The 16,700-nt window shown below is 34.8% G+C and overlaps 1 protein-coding gene and 1 pseudogene across 16 annotated transcripts in view; one reads left to right on the top strand and one right to left on the bottom strand.

Moving 5' to 3' along the window:
- LOC143906454 (uncharacterized) overlaps nucleotides 1-6,249 on the bottom strand; it is a 29,641-nt pseudogene extending 23,392 nt beyond the window's left edge.
- Nucleotides 1-16,700, top strand: part of Pnut (septin 7-like protein pnut) — a 118,681-nt gene that overhangs the window by 91,950 nt on the left and 10,031 nt on the right. For 14 of the 16 annotated variants that reach the window (XM_077422604.1, XM_077422606.1, XM_077422602.1 and 11 more), the window contains 8 exons: nucleotides 8,332-8,809; nucleotides 10,680-10,887; nucleotides 10,991-11,243; nucleotides 11,493-11,682; nucleotides 12,062-12,227; nucleotides 13,076-13,117; nucleotides 14,721-14,856; nucleotides 15,155-15,318. In XM_077422604.1, the coding sequence (XP_077278730.1) occupies nucleotides 8,332-8,809; nucleotides 10,680-10,887; nucleotides 10,991-11,243; nucleotides 11,493-11,682; nucleotides 12,062-12,227; nucleotides 13,076-13,117; nucleotides 14,721-14,856; nucleotides 15,155-15,318 (1,637 nt within the window). The remainder of the gene's footprint in view (nucleotides 1-8,331; nucleotides 8,810-10,679; nucleotides 10,888-10,990; nucleotides 11,244-11,492; nucleotides 11,683-12,061; nucleotides 12,228-13,075; nucleotides 13,118-14,720; nucleotides 14,857-15,154; nucleotides 15,319-16,700) is intronic. The other 2 variants (XM_077422605.1, XM_077422603.1) reach the window with 1 other exon arrangement.

Raw genomic sequence — 16,700 nt, 5'->3', positions numbered from 1 at the left:
TTTTTGATACGAGAGGGCAGTGATACTCGTGCAGGCCGTGCACTGCGTGTATGTATGTACTGTTACCTCTTTAATTCTTTGTGATTAAAATGATTCTTTGGAATATTACAATATAATTTTGTTAAGGAGAATTAAGAAGCTATTACCACTTGGGTTAGGATAGGACTCTTGAATGGGAACAAAAAGATATGTACCACTTGGGTTTTATTTTTTTAAAGTAGTTGCACAACAATTATTTTTCAAAGCAATATATATATATTCTCTTTGCAATTGGCGCAATTTAAAGATTTCACATTTTTTCTTTAAATACATGTCACTTGAGTTGAGTTAGGTAACATAATTTTGTGATATAATAATTTTGTTAAGGGAGAAATTAAAGCTACTACCACTTAGGTTAGATTTTTGGATTTATACATATCACTTAGGTTAAGCTATAGGTAACGTAATTTTGTAGTGATATCATTTGGTTAAGGAGAAATAAAGCTACTGATTAGGTTGGATTTTTGAATTTACAAAATACATTGCGTGTACTTGGCGCCTTTTTTAAATCTTTTTTGAAAAAGATTATTAATATACGGAGATTTTTGGGATTGCTAATTGCAAATCTGAAATTGAAATTTAATAAGTCAAAATGGCAGAGATTCAATATGGCAGCCAAATTGAAAAAAGATAAACTATGGTTTATTTACGTATAAAATTTTATATGTATGAGTTTTTTAGACTTTTATTATAAATCTGCTGCCAAAATTTAATAATACAAAATAGCGAATCTAATATTGAAGAAATTTTTGCTACTTTTTAACACGAAAAAGTCTAATATAAATAAATAAAAAATACCTACATATATAGGTAGGGGAGACCAGGGCTAGAAGTCACACGGTAAGTTGTCACAAAGCTTATATTTCACCCAATCTCACCTAATAGATTGAGTGGAATATTCTTCTTTATAGTGTAAGTTGCTCCTATCGTGTTAGTCAGGTGTACGAAATAGCTCGTTTCAAAAACATCGCGTGATATTTACGAGCACTTTTTAAAAATTGGAAGTCGTGAGTAAATTTTTCTTGCCTCGATTTTTATTGTTTTGTTGGTTTTTGAAATTACTAGTCGTAATTCTTTTTTTGGTCATAAGAAATATTATAGTTTTAGATAATTTTTTCTGTATTTAGTTAACCGTCATTGCAACATCCCTGGTAGAAATGTCATGCATTTTTTTAGCAGTTACTGGACAGTTTATTAACTTCTGTCTAATAACTGAGAAGTAAAACTACTTGGGATTCCAATCAAGATGTAACGCTTTTCTTTCAGTTACTGCGTACAAAAGATGTGCAAAATTTGAACTCATTTACTGAACAATAACAGGACAGCTAGTAAATGAACAATTCAATTGATTAATAAGCAAACCTAATAATGATCAAGAAATGGACAGTTTTGCCTTAGTAATATTTTATTGCTAAATGTAAAATTTTGAGGTTAGTCATAATGCAGGAAATCTTTCATGCGTAATATATATTATACTAAAAGTAGCGGTATATAATACATATTATATACCGATGATGTTTTGCAGTATGACACTCTCATTGACCTTATTTTTATATTCGGATTGCATATATTATGAACACCTTTACATTTTTCTTCAAAAATTTCATTTTTAACCCTCAATTAGCACACCTCGGTTGGGCCACCTCAAATGCCACATTAGTGTGATTTGAGATTTTGACAACTTTTAACTGTCGTATCTCAGTCATTTTCAATAAAAATTTATGTAAAATTTTCCTGGCAATCGAGTAGTGCACTTTATTTTAGGAAAAAGAAATGATTTTTATATAAAAAATTAAAATATATAAAGTGCTGAACGAAAAAAAGTGGTGCAAACACATGTGTGCTAATTGAGGGTTAAGGATTAGTTTTATATATAAGTTTTACTTTTTATATCATTAATATTATTATTATCAGAATATTTTGCTCACCTCTAATCATAACCTTATTAGTTGTCATTTCTGATACTGAATAAAACTCTATCAAGTTCTTGTCCATTTCCTACGCAGTATTGTTACATTAATATGAGAATGCAGTAATACTAGACAGTAACTGGAAGGGTGTCTAGGAAAACTGCATACATTTCTACCAGGGATAGTTTATAAATATAGTCCTCTTTGTTCAAAATGGCCGTTCATGGTAAGTTGTCTCAAATGAGATGGGATTCAAAGTTTATGAGAATTATTATTCTTTTATTTACTCAAAGTTTATGAAAGTATTACAAAATTTATGAGAATCATTATTCTTTCATTTACTCTAAGTTTATAAGAATTATGTTACAAAGTTTATGAAAATTATTAATTTTTCGTTTAATTCATGCTGCAATATATTATTAAGTTAAATTTACCAAAAAAACTGGCACTAACTTTAAAAATATTAAAACAAGAACTATTGTTGTATGTTTCTTTTATATGAAAGATACATGACAATAAATCCAGAGTTATGTGACAACCAACCCTGGGTATGGGGTAAGTTGTCACATTTGCGCGGTTTTGCTTAGAATTAAATAACTTTTTTGTGTAAATATACAAGTCTAATCTTTTTTTTTTTACACCTAAAGGATGTAGCTACATTATAAAGTAGTATACGATATTATAAAATATTGCTAACATTTTTTTAAAATCAGTATTTGAAAAGTGTGACAACTAGGTCTCCTCTACCGTTAATATGAATTAAATATAAATAATTTTTCAAAATTCTTACAGAATAAGTATCAAATTCCGCTGGTAAAAAAATTGTATTTTAAAAGTGAAAAGTGATATAAATTATCAGTGGCAAAAGCAAAAAGACGGAAAAATACATATTTATGTTACGTTCAGGTACACATACAAGTCTTAGAAACATAACGATACGACAAATATGTTATACAAGTCAATTATGAAATACGTAAAAATATTATTATATATAATTAAAATTATATTATTATGAGAAATACGAAAAACTGCGAAAAAATAGGTCTTCAAGTAGGGACACTATGCTACAAAGAGTTAATAACAAAACGTAAGCTGTAATTCAGTGGATGAGTAAATTTCTTTTCTCATATTCTCGAGAACACAATCTTCCTCAAAGGCAGTCCATGAAGGAAAGATCGTTCTCTTCCTGGTCGCCGCTGGTCAACGCAATTTTGTTGTCCTTCGAATAACGGTCGATGTTTAACACTCCGGTTACTTCCGGCCGGAAGTGTATAAGACTGCGGTAGCGGAAGCCACTATCGTGGTTGGCGGGCATACAATATCGATCGCTTCTCCACGGCGCGGCGGCGTGGCGATGCGATGTTATCGCCTCACAGTGCTCTTTCGCGCATTTCGCGTACGAAGTACGAAGCACTTTAAAGTCAAAGTAACACGCGGAATAGCCGGTGGATTTGCTGGCAGCTGTATCACGGAACAAATGTCGGTCTTTTCCGCGAAGCAGCAAGTCTTGAAATCGTGAAACGCAAATGCGTCTTATCTTTGTTCGCCTTCAATCGAATCGGAAATGAAAACTAGGATAACGGAGCCATAATTTCACTTCTTAATTTAAGTTAATTGAACGGAAAACGCACATTATTATTATTACTATATTGCTTCCTCATAGAGGAAGCTTTGTTTTCGTGAAATCGTTTACGGATTTTTGTTTGCGTATAAAGTTGGATCTAGTCATCCAAATTTAAATTAATTATATATGAAATAGGGGTAGAAGAAACCAAAGAAGAGATTGGTTTTGGAGTTTTTTATGCCAATATGTTCATATTGTTGTAAAAGGTCAAAATATCGCATTAAAAAAAATGTATGTATGTGTGTATGTACAGATTTGATGTCCGTGGTTGCTCTAACTTCCGCAAATATTGAGATATCGGGCTGTTTTTTTTTTTTTTTTTTTAATTGATAGAGTATTATTCAAGGAAGGTTGGTATTGAATTTAGTGATGATCGGTAAAGGGGTTCTTTTTAAAAAAAATTTTGACTTTTTTTTAGAAATGTCCGTGGTTGCTCTAACTTCCGCAAATTTGGAGATATCGATCTATTTCTAATTTTATTACATTTTTCAGTCTTTTCTACCCCTATTTCATATATTTAAAACTTGAATTCGGTTAATTAGTTCCAGCGTTATAGACATTTTGGTAAATTTGGCACATATATACACACATACACACATACAGACATTTTATAGTTTTTAAGTGTGCAAGTAGAACCCTTTGCTCACAAAGCTTCCTCTATGAGGAAGCCAAAAAAATAAATACTAATAATTATACATAAAATAAAATAAAAGCTTTCTCATATACATTAAATTTATACATTAAATAAAATAAGTTTCCTGTAATAATGAGGAAGCAATGTGCAAGTTTATAATTTGCACCCTTTTTATTAAATTATTATTATTATTACTATTACACTGTTTAACAAAAAAAAATGCACAAAAAACTAGTTGTTTCTGGTAGTTTTGTTTCCTCATAGAGGAAGCTTTGTTTTTGTAAATCTCGTGTATGGACCTTTGATCGCGTATAAAGCTATAAGGTCTAATCAACCAAATCTTAAAGAATTACATATGAAATGGGGGTAGAAAAGGTCGAAAAAAAATTATTTTTTTAGTTTTTGATGCCAATCCCTTACAGAAATTTAATACTGTAAGTGATTATTTGGCTAGTGATTATAATTACTTATTTCGAGTATTAAAAGTACTGTTTTTAATGATTTTAATACTCAAAATAAGTAATTAATTACTAGCCAAATAATCACTTACAGTATTAAATTTCTATAAGGGATGTGTTCTGAATGTTCTAAAACGTTGAAAAATTACATTTAAAAAATGTCCGTGTGTGTGTGCGGCGTATGCGCGTGCGTGCGTGCGCGTGCGTGCGTGCGTGCGTGCATGCGTGTGTGTGCGCGCGCGTGTATGTGCGTGTACATATTTATCTATAACTCAAAAACTAATCAACCAAATGTTAAAGAACTATATATGAAATAGGAGTAGAAAAGATTAAAGAATATAGTCGCATGCGCATGCGCATCTATGCCTATAACTATAGATATTTGAGTTGTTACTTTCACCCCGCGTTACTTTTGACCCCACTCTACCCTATATTAGTTTTTTAGCAAAATACATAACCGCACACACAATTTCTGCCGTAATAAATTATAATATCCTTCTAAAACACACTTTGCCTATACTTTATATAAAATTCGTAACTTCGATATTGAATATCTCGACTTTGGTATCGGCACTTTGGTTCTTACAATTGAGGAGGTGTATAGATAACACTATTACGAGCATATAATACAAAGTTCAAGCAAATACATAGAAAATCGATTAACCGATGAACGTTCTTAAAGGAAAGTTAGTATTGAATTTGACGATGGTAAAAGGGTTCTTTCTTTAGGTATAAAATTTTGAATTTTTTGAGAATGTTCGTGGTTCTAACTTCCGCTAATTTTGAGATATCGGGCTATTTATAATTCTATTATTTATATTTTTCAGTCTTTCTTCTGCCCCTATTTCATACCTATGTAAACTTAGCACCCGACTTTCATATATATTATGACTATTTCATATACATATAATTCTTTCAGATTTGGTTGATTAAACCCAGCTTTATATACGCGATCAAAGGTCCGTATACGAAGTCCATATATGGACCATACAGCCTGAACTCCCAAAGTCAACATTGATTTGACATTGCATCGATTGTAAAACCCTACTTGGACTAAGCTGGACTCTCTATCAATTCATAAAAAGGTTAAATTTAAAATTTTTAAAAATGTGCAAATTAGAAACTTGTTTCCTCATCATTACAGATCGCTACCCTTGCTCCTATTTTATTTTGCTCATAAAGCTTCCTCTATGAAGAAGCCAAACTAATATAAATACTAATAATTATGCATCAAATAAAATACAAGCTTTCTCATAAGAGGAGCTTTGTGAGCGAAATAAAATAGGAGCAATGGTAGCGATCTGTAATGATGAAGAAGCAATGTGCAAGTTTCTAATTTACACATTTTTTTTAAATTATGCTCCTGTTTTGGAATGCGCTGAATACGATCCCGTTTACAAAATTACTCTATCACGTCACAATTTTAAGAAAAAACTTCGCCAAAATAGGTCATTAGCGCACAACATTGAATTATATGCCATTTTGTAGGTATTGTTGTGTACCTACATCATTAGAAAAATAAGTTTAGGTGGGCGTTACCGGTTCAATTACCAGTCTTAATACCTATTCATTACTCACCGTCATAACTGTCACAAAATGATATAAAAATATTTTTCACATGCACTGATGGCAGCTTGATTCTTGCATTTGAGTGTTCTTTTTTTTCCGAACTGGCCGCAAGCAGTCGACTTATTTAGCCGAACAAACCAATAAGTTTGTTTACCGCCATCACTACGGGAAAGTACCCTGGGCGCAAGGAAGTCTGGGTAATATTATAAAATACATTATTTTATGTAAATCTAGTGATATTATAATATTTAAGTTAAATAGTGTAAAGTTTTTAGTGCCAATTAGCTAATATTACAATATGCAAAATTGACGCCCCAGAAAGTATCTTTCTCACGTTTTTGAGACTTGAGACTATATTATTGTTATTTTTATCAACATCTTCTACAAATGCATATAAAGTCAAATGTGTGTGTTCATGGCCCTTTAATAAAGGTTCTTTGCAGTTAAAATTGCAAAAATGGGCTATTATGTCAATATGGCGGGTATCAAAAGTAAGAATTTGAACATTAATTTTGATATTTGCCATATTGGTTCTGCCATTTTTAATTTATCATCTTTGACATCAGATTAATTTTCAACGACCTGAAAAATTTTTAAGATTGAATAACATAATTTAAAAATATTTTGTAGATTTTTAATGGTTGCAACTTTGACGCAATAGACTCTGTGTTAATCATCAACATCTTTTTAACCATAATCGACACAACAAATTTGTTTTAAGGTAGTTCTCTTATCCTTATACTAGAGAAAATCGATTTTCTATAGATTTTCTTGAAACTGTGAATATACGTTAATTTAGGTGTGGTTTATGCGTGGTATAAATTTCAGTACCTTCTCCGGTATAAAAAATCAAGATACTGAGCCTCAAAGTTTCAATTTTTACCAAAAAAAATTTTTAAATTTAATTTTTTTAATTTTGGCATTTTTTCCTTATAGAACTCGACGAGAGGAGCAACTTTGGTCCTCTTGGCCAACCTCGTATCTCTTACCGTTTGGCCTGGAAAACCTTTTCATTAGTAAAAGTTGAAACTTTGAGGCTCAGTATCTTGATTTTTTATACCGGAAGAGGTACTGAAATTTATACCACGCATAAAGCACACCTAAATTAACGTATATTCACAGTTTCAAGAAAATTTATAGAAAGTCGATTTTCTCTAGTATAAGGACAAGAGAACTACTTTAAGGGCTGAAAATCCCAACAACATATTTCATTTTGATTACAATTAAACTTCTCCAACACGTCACATATTGTATAGTTATAAGATAGCCCATTTTTACAATTTTAACTGCTCAATATTGTGATGTAATAGAGCATTTGGCAGGAATGTGACCAAATTGATCCCGTGAGGGATTGGGAATCATCTTAATCAAAAAGAAGAAGGAGAAGCAATTTGACAAACGGGATCGTATTCAGCATCCAAGAAACTACCGGAAACGACTAGTTTCGTTCTTGTGCTCGAAAAAAAGTAATTTTTTGTTGTGTTGTAAATAACAATAACAATGTTATTGTTATTAATATTAGATTGTTAAAATATGAGACCTACCTTTGGTTTCAAGCCGAATAAAATAGGAATAAGTGAATAAAAATCCCGATTAAAGCGATCGAAATGTATAGTGCCATAAACATTAATATAGCTTGTATTATACTCTTAAGAAAATACGTGTATTTCTCTCTCGAAATTATGTAAAACAGTTAATCCTTTCGGCAGCGACCGGGACGCGAACAGCTCTCCAGTGGCCGAAGCGTCGATCAGGTCGATCTGCCGATATACGCAATTCGGCCGAGAGCTAGGCACTCGACATTCAACGCCTTCAATTATTACGTAATAAAACTCAATAACAAAAACATTTAAACAATTTGTCAACAGAAACATTTCAAGTTAACATTTCAAGTTGCTCGGCCGCAGTGAGCAGCATGTGGACAGTGACTATAATCACTGCTCGGCCGCAGCGAGCAATATAATGGACAGTGACTATAGTCACTCTCCGTACTGAAAGAGTTAATAGCTAACAGCTAATGCCGTTTAGATTCTCGAGGAATCCAAGCGCCCGATAAATGCAATAAGGAAATATCGATTATTCTCTTATTCTTTGCAGATCCAAACGAAACGTGAGTTATTCTTCAAGGGCGACAGCACGGGGATAATTTCATCGCCGTCAGTGCCGTCGGTGCCGCCACCGCAGCCGCCGACACAAACCCCCGGCTCTCAGGTGAACAATTTGTCGTCGGTGGCGAACGCCACGACAGCTAGCAGCAGCCTCACGTCTCCGAACACGGCGCCGGTATATTCGAGCGGGGCCCTGACTGGGCTCAACGCAAAATCGCGGCTACCGGCCGCAGCAACGACAATCTCGAACGACGCCTCGGAGGACAGCAACAGGCGCGAATCGGCACGTACCGCGATCTCCTCCAAAGAAGACAGCAACAAGGAGACTAGTCTGCTGCACCATGCGCGACCCACTCCGCCCACCAAACCCAAGGAGCTCGACGGCTACGTCGGCTTCGCGAATCTCCCCAACCAGGTCTATAGGAAGGCCGTAAAGAAGGGCTTTGAATTCACCCTCATGGTCGTAGGTCAGTGATAGTTTGTAATAAAAATTCCGATAAGTTGTTCGCACGATTAAATCATTTTGACACGAATTGTACCTACAAGTTATTAATGACATAGTTGTATTAATATGGATTTGATAATTTGTGGTTTAATTGTAACCGGGAATTATTACTCTCGAGAGTAATAAATCAACCGACATTTATGCTTTGTAAAATATGCAAACGCGTACACGAGAATTTCTTTTAAACCAACGTTTGTTCGAATGGATCGATAAGACATAATCGCGGTGGCTGTGGAAGCACGGAGTACTATCGAGGTCGAATCTCTGTTCGCGGCGGGAAACGCGATCTCACTTCACGGGAGCTAGGCATTAAAATGCCTATTATGCGGCAACGGAAGAACAACGGCCATCTGTCTCGCGAGAGCTAGACCGGGAAAAGGACAAAGGAATCCGTTTCTTTGGTAGTTGCAGCGGTATTCCCATTTCGGGAATATCATCTCGCGATGCAACCTCCCATCTGCCGAGCACGTGCGAGTTTTTCTCTTTCTCTCTCGTTTAGTTCTCTCCTCGTTCGTCAGATCAAGGTTGTCGCCGAGGTTCAGCGGTTCTCACGCACATGCTCGTCCGCGGAACACACTCAATTCCGACCTTCGTCGACGAATCCTCCCGTCGAATCCTCTCTCTACGTCGATCTCGTCGTTATTTATTGCAAATTATCAGTGGTCAATTTGCGGCAATAACGCATCGCGTAGTGACTTTGCGACTTTGCCGATTGAAAAAAGCCATAAATCGTTAATTGCAGCCTGTGTTTCCTTCTCTCTGCCGCTCTTAAATTTATCACTTGGCTCCGATTTTCTCAACGGGTAGAGCAGTGTAATTGAAGGCCGGTAACATGAGAATATGACGTATTTGTCCAGTTATCTATATTTCTTATGACAAATGATAAAGAGGCTTTTATGAAATAAAATTAGTGTGTGCCTGAAAATATATTATATGCAATAATGACACGGAAGACATTTTAAGAATTGGCCGGGAATTCGAGAAGGAGGCGGTGACAAAAGTGCTGACTAAACAGTCGATCTTGAACAAAGCGCATGCACGCGGGTGTGAAAGAGTGTCATTGGGTCTGGAGAAATTTGAGACCGTGGTCTGCTACGTGCAGGGGCTATTATTAGCCAGCAAGCGGAGCCATTCCTCCGTAAATAGAGCAATTCAAGAGCTTACTCTTGGCTGAAGGCGTAGGCGCGGCACTTCGCCTGGTTCAAGGTTTGCGCATTAAGAGGTGGCATTCGTTTCATCTCATTTCATTTCGGTCACCATTACCGAATTTATTTGACCGCGGATCCATTAGATCCCCGTGGGACATCTTATTGTTAGAAATGTCCATTGTAAATACTTGGACTGAGATTAATGATCGTTGTCTCGATGACGTTTAATAACTAGGAAGTTCTTGAAGTTGTTCTTGAAGATTGCAACTTTTAGATGCATTAACTTACAGAAAATATTTATGAAACAATATCCTTGCAGAAAGGATATATTTTTTGAAAGAAATTAATTGATATATTTTAGTTAATATATTTCAATTGATTTATTTCAATTGATATATCTTAATTGATATATTTAAAATTTTTTAATATCGCACGATTAATTAATAAATATTTTTTAGAATATTTCTATAATTATAACTATAGAGTGTACATTTCTGTAAATGATTAATCACATTATGTGAGTCATTAAGATATGTATTTTGGTACGCTGTAATTATATATAATTTGCGTCAAAATTTCTCTCATTCAATTTTTTTAATTTAAAAAATCTTGCACAAATTAAATTATCCCAAGATTACATATATCTATCAAAGCATGCTAAAGAGTCTTTTAAATTTTTTATAGGGGAGTCGGGTCTCGGAAAATCCACCTTGATTAATTCCATGTTCCTGGCGGACATATACAGTGCCGAATATCCCGGACCTAGTCTCAGGATAAAGAAGACAGTTGCCGTGGAAACTAGCAAAGTGTTACTGAAGGAGAATGGCGTCAATCTTACTCTCACGGTCGTTGATACCCCTGGTTTCGGTGACGCTGTGGACAACAGCAACTGGTACTACATCCACTGACAAAGCGATAAAAAAAGCTCGCGATTAAATTCCATTAAATCCATCCGTCTTTGGACAGCTTACTTAACATCATCTATTTTTGTCCAGTTGGGTGCCAGTAATCGACTACATCGAGTCGAAATATGAGGAGTTTCTCAATGCGGAATCCCGCGTGACGAGACGGCAGATCCCAGACAGTCGAGTGCATTGCTGTCTCTACTTCGTCGCGCCCTCTGGTCACGGATTGAAGCCACTTGATGTGGAGTTCATGCAGCGTCTCCACGACAAAGTTAATATTATACCTGTTATTGCTAAGGCAGACACCATGACGCCGGATGAGTGCGCACACTTCAAGAAACAGGTATAATTCGTTTACAATACATTACAATAAAAAAAAAAGAAAAAATCTCGTTTGTCTGAAAAGTATAGGAGATATAAAAGTAATACATCACACATTCAGAAGTTATTGTAAAAATCTTTAAGACTATCTTTTAATTTAATAGATAAATCTGTAAATAAAATATATTTAAAAGCAGTCCAATAAGTCTAAACTTCTTTTCATGTATTTTTCTTTGTAAATTATTAATTTAATTATTGTCTCACTTTCCAGATCTTGAATGAGATTGCGCAACACAAAATAAAAATCTACGAGTTTCCGGAGGTCGAAGAGGAAGAGGACAACAAATTCCATAAATTATTAAGGGACAGAGTGCCATTCGCAGTCGTGGGAGCGAATACAGTCGTCGAACATGATGGGAAGAAAGTGCGAGGAAGAAAATATCCATGGGGAATTGCAGAAGGTACATACATATTTTTGAATCGAAATAATTGGACGATAATTTATATTACTGGATAAAAATTATCATTTAGTTAACTACAGAATAGCTCGTCCAGCTAGTTTTTATATCTTCAAATTTTCCATTTAAACGTTTAACTTTTTTAAACGTTTACACTTTATTTCACTTCTGTTATATCTAGTTTAAGAGTTTCTTTGCGCGCTCTTACACTATCTATACTAATATAAAATAAATAGCATGTAGAAAATAAAATGAAATAGATAAATAAACATCTAAAGGTCATTCGAATCTTAGAAATATGATCGGTATATTCTTTCTTTATATGTATAAACTGTATATATCGTTTTTTTATCATTTGTTTCTATTTCATTTCCGTGCGAAGTTGAGAATCTAGAACATTGCGACTTCATTGCGCTCCGAAACATGGTAGTAAGAACGCACGTGCAAGATTTGAAGGACGTGACAAATAACGTGCACTACGAGAACTTCAGGTGTCGCACCTTGGCCGGTCTAGGCGTAGACGGCAAACCAACAAAGGCCTCAAATAAGTAAGTATCAATTCATGGGATTTCTCATTATTCGTTTGATTACTGTATTAGAATAGTTTTGTCGAAAAGTAGATGTGTCTTGTTTTCTGTCGAAATAGATAAATCGAGCGTTATATAGTTTAATGAAGAAAAAAATAAAATGTGCTAATTATTCATGTAGATATATAGAGTCAATCCGATCATTCGTCGCTAGAGTCAAGTGATAAAAACTACAGCCCCAAAAACAAGTGTCTATGACAGCCGTTTAGTCTTATATCGGCGTAATGCGGTCTAATTTATTAATTCACCTGTCCCTAAGTGGCGCAATATTAATGTTATTGCCGGACGTGATAAAGACGACGGGGACAATTACTTATCTCCTTTAGTAGGGCTCGCTCGCTGTTACGACGCTCACTTTTTCTATTCGAAACATAAGTAAAGTTGTTTCGTTGAGTTTGATTTGAGCACGCAGTGTGTATCTCGGCGAAGCACTCGACTGTGTATGCGTGATGAGATGATCGTTTATCTCGAGCTTCAGTATTACCAATAATACGACGCTGTGATTCTTGCGAGTCGATTGCGTGTAACCGTTTGAAACATGCTTGTATCACACGGTATATTTCTGTCTTTCCATTTTTTTTTATCGTCCTGAAGAGAATTCAGAGAAAGGTTGTGCATGCAAACTATGGAAGTCCCCAGTGACTCTTGCGTTCGAACTATCTTAGCGTATCTCGATCGCGAGCGAGATCTATATCCGTAGATTAGACACGAGAACGCTGCCGAGGGAGCGGAAGGGACCAACGAACCAACCAACCCTTCGACAGCGTGTCGCCCGTGCGAATTTTAATGGTGCATTTCTTATTGGTCAGTTTGTGCCCTCCAGGAGTGATGAACAGTTTCATGACGGTGTGGTAAGTCCTTTAATAAGGCTCAAAAGGATATATATTATGGTTTTGTGTGCACAAGCCTTGTCGAGTTTCGAGACTTTTCCCGTGATCTTCCAATCTAGGAGGACTCACTGCGCTAAATACATCATAAGATTAAAACCAAAAAAATTTAATAAAAGAATGTTAAAGAAAATTAATGAAACAGACATCGTACGCTCTAAATCCGCTGACCGTAATTTTAATTGATTTTCATATCAAGATAAATAATTAAATTGGAATAGTAATTCAATTATTTCAGTTTATAACTTATACATATAAGAGCTGTGCATTTTCTCTCAACTCTGTATTTGTGTAATGACTGTAATGCATTCTATAAATATAAAATTAAAATGCATCTGATTTATATATTGCGAGAGATCGATTTAGCGCTTACATTTGATACGCCCAGTGAGCTCTCCGAAGTAATACTTGATACAAATTATTGTATGTTATTTAAAAAGAGAGCAACTAGTACATTAGATTTTCCACATTGTACGTAACACTATTTGCTTGACACCCTTATATTTATGTGCGTTTATTTTTGCATTAGTATTTATAACACAACATGTAACAAGTAGTCCCCTTACATAACGAGGAAGCATATTTAGCTACTTTTACAATATCTTTTATAACACCTGTAAATATATTGTGGCTTTGAATATTTCACTATGGTAATCTTCCCTAATTTGTATCGCAATAAAAATATAAGAAAGAATTAATATTGTCAATGATGAATCGGTGATACATAGAATATTCTCATACTATTTAATAAACGCTGAACGCAATATAAATATATAAAATTATATATTTCTATATATGTAGTAATGATATGCTGCATGAATTTTGTAACAAACCTCCGGAATGTAATCGGATCTCATGTATTTGGAGCATTGTTTTAATTACCATGATACAATAATGAACCAAATATTATCTGTAATTTGCGTTACATCAATTCGACGCAAATCCAGGCTCCAGCATTTAGCCCTTAACTGATTACAATCCCAAAACACTTACAAGCTTATCGCCGATGAATTGTCTATTCTATCGCACTATTACTGAGAATAATTATTCTATTGTTATTTTTTATCTCTCACGGTAAAGAATACATTTATAGAAAATATGTGTCTCTATTTCTCGGAATATTCGTAGCCTCGTCATACCGGACGTGTGACTTTTCCATGATGATGCCACGTCGGTTAATATGATTTACCTACTGTTATCTCTTTGCAGCATCACATGTAATTATTATTCAATAATTCGCTCATATATAATAATTATTTCTATATTAATACAATTATAGTAAATTAATTGTGTAGTTAATTAAAGTTTTTATAGTGTCTTTTAAAGGACCGAAAGTTTATCTCACCAGAATTTAAAGGATGAAATTCCGAAATTTTTACTGCAAAGAGCTAACGAGATTTCATGTGAGATTAAATATAGTAGTAGCGCTCATTAACAATTAGCTATGTGCCGAACGCTCCTAAATCACACACGTTATTCTATATCCGTATTGCGTATTCCGATGGTGCGGTATCCAGTATTTCATTAGTTCATACATTTTAGTTTGAATCTACTTGAATCTTTCTAGGAACCCGTTGGCGCAGCTGGAAGAGGAGAAACGTGAGCACGATAACAAGATGAAGAAGATGGAAACGGAGATGGAGCAAGTTTTCGAGATGAAAGTTCGCGAAAAGAAGCAAAAGTTAAAGGATTCCGAGGCGGATGTAAGTGAAACATACCACCGATATTACTTTTTTTATCTTAGGATTATATAAGTAAATATTAGTGAAAATTCGCTCAAATTGTACGACTATTATCATTGATCATCATTTAATTAATTAAAAACTAATTTAGAAGATAGTTTTATTTGATCGATGTTCTCGTTTGCTCCAATACGAAATTATTCCCAACTGGCGCGAATTTTTGTCCTATCTCTAGTGGTGTTTGTTATTATGCATTATTTGGCAAAACGTAATTGTTCGAATAACACTAATATCGAGTTACGGGAAATTCGGAAAATAGTTACAGAGAAGGCACGAACAAATGCGACGCTCGTTGGAGCAGCAAGTGCGCGAACTTGAGGAAAAGAGACGAGCGTTTGAGGTGGAGAAAACTGCCTGGGAGCAACAGACCGGCCACAGTATTGAAGAATTACGTAGACGCAGCTTAGAAGCGAATTCGAAAGAGTAAGTAGCCTATACCGACGAATACGAGAAAAGTTGTTGTGTTTTTTGCACTCTTACACGTTTATTTCTCCATAGTATCAAGGAGGGTATATCGTTGTTTCTCGCACGAAATTTTTTGTTGGAAATGTCTTTATATTTAGCTTTATTCTGATTTTTTATCGCTAATACGAACGATCAACGAAGTTATACATATATATCGCTTGATGCTTATATAGCCGCTGGTGATTTAGTATGGTTCTCGGAGTTTAGATATCCGGTTTGATTGACGCAAAAAGCATACAGCGCAATTAGAGTCTGACGCAGCTTGATAGCTTTCTTGTACACTATGTTCGGCCACCGTATCATCTTCCGGCTGCGGAATCGTTTATCAAAAATGAAGTCGAGTTTGCCGTAACGAAGTCATAGCGAGATCTCATTACAGAAGCTATATATTTAATATCGTTAAACAAAGCGCTCGATGAATTGAGATTGTAAAACAAATCCTACGATACTTAACGCTTCATATAACTTCAAATGCTTTAAAATAACTTTAATTTAAAAAATGTTTTTTAAGTAAAATATCGTAATATTGTTATCAAGAAGTTCTCGAAGAAAAATTCATAGGTAAAAGAAAGATACGATAGTAAGTACATATTGTACAATATAGACTTCGTTCTTGCTATTTCGTAGTCGCTAATACGTGTCTAGATTTTTATGTGCAATTGAATAGTTGTCGCACTGCAATACATTCCATTCACGCTTGATATTTATGACCCTTCACATCCCAATCACTTTCACGAAGCTTGCACTAATAATGGAATAATAATCGTTATCGATTCGACCCTAAGATTATCGTCGCCGAATGAATTTTATTTTACAATTTATATTCACGCGATATTAACCGCACATGTATATATTATGACTTTTACTCGCATAATTATCGTGCATTTAGCGCTGAATGAGGCTATTTCCTGTAATTTTAACTTATAGTAAGATATTGGATTATTATTAAATGTGCAATATTAGATATTAAACGTTTTTTGTTTGAATCCAAACAACGCGATTGTTGTTTAAAAGACGTCGAAAGGCGTCCAAAGAAATATCTTTCTTTAAATTAATTAATTGGGTCGAGATTCGACGAGCACATTCAGCACTAAATCGCCGCTGATGTTGCTGCACCGTTCCCGCGGAATCAGAAAGGAACAGAAAACTCGTCGCACAAAGAACGTCAGAGGCGTTTTCCAGAGGACCATTCAGTGTCCCGTTGACCTAATCGCGCGGGTCATATAGGCTTAAGTCCGCGCATATTTTTTACATCCGGATGTACGTAGCTTGCTACCGGATATACGTTCGCCAAAAAAGTCCGATTTGTTTGTCTCTCTTGTGTGTATACCGTATCGGGG

Source organism: Temnothorax americanus, unplaced genomic scaffold (assembly GCF_048541705.1).
Source record: "Temnothorax americanus isolate GAGA-0224 unplaced genomic scaffold, ASM4854170v1 Scaffold71, whole genome shotgun sequence".
Classification (NCBI taxonomy): Eukaryota; Metazoa; Arthropoda; class Insecta; order Hymenoptera; family Formicidae; genus Temnothorax; species Temnothorax americanus.
Note: the sequence above shows the minus strand (reverse complement) of the source record. Positions and strands in the feature narration are given on the sequence as shown.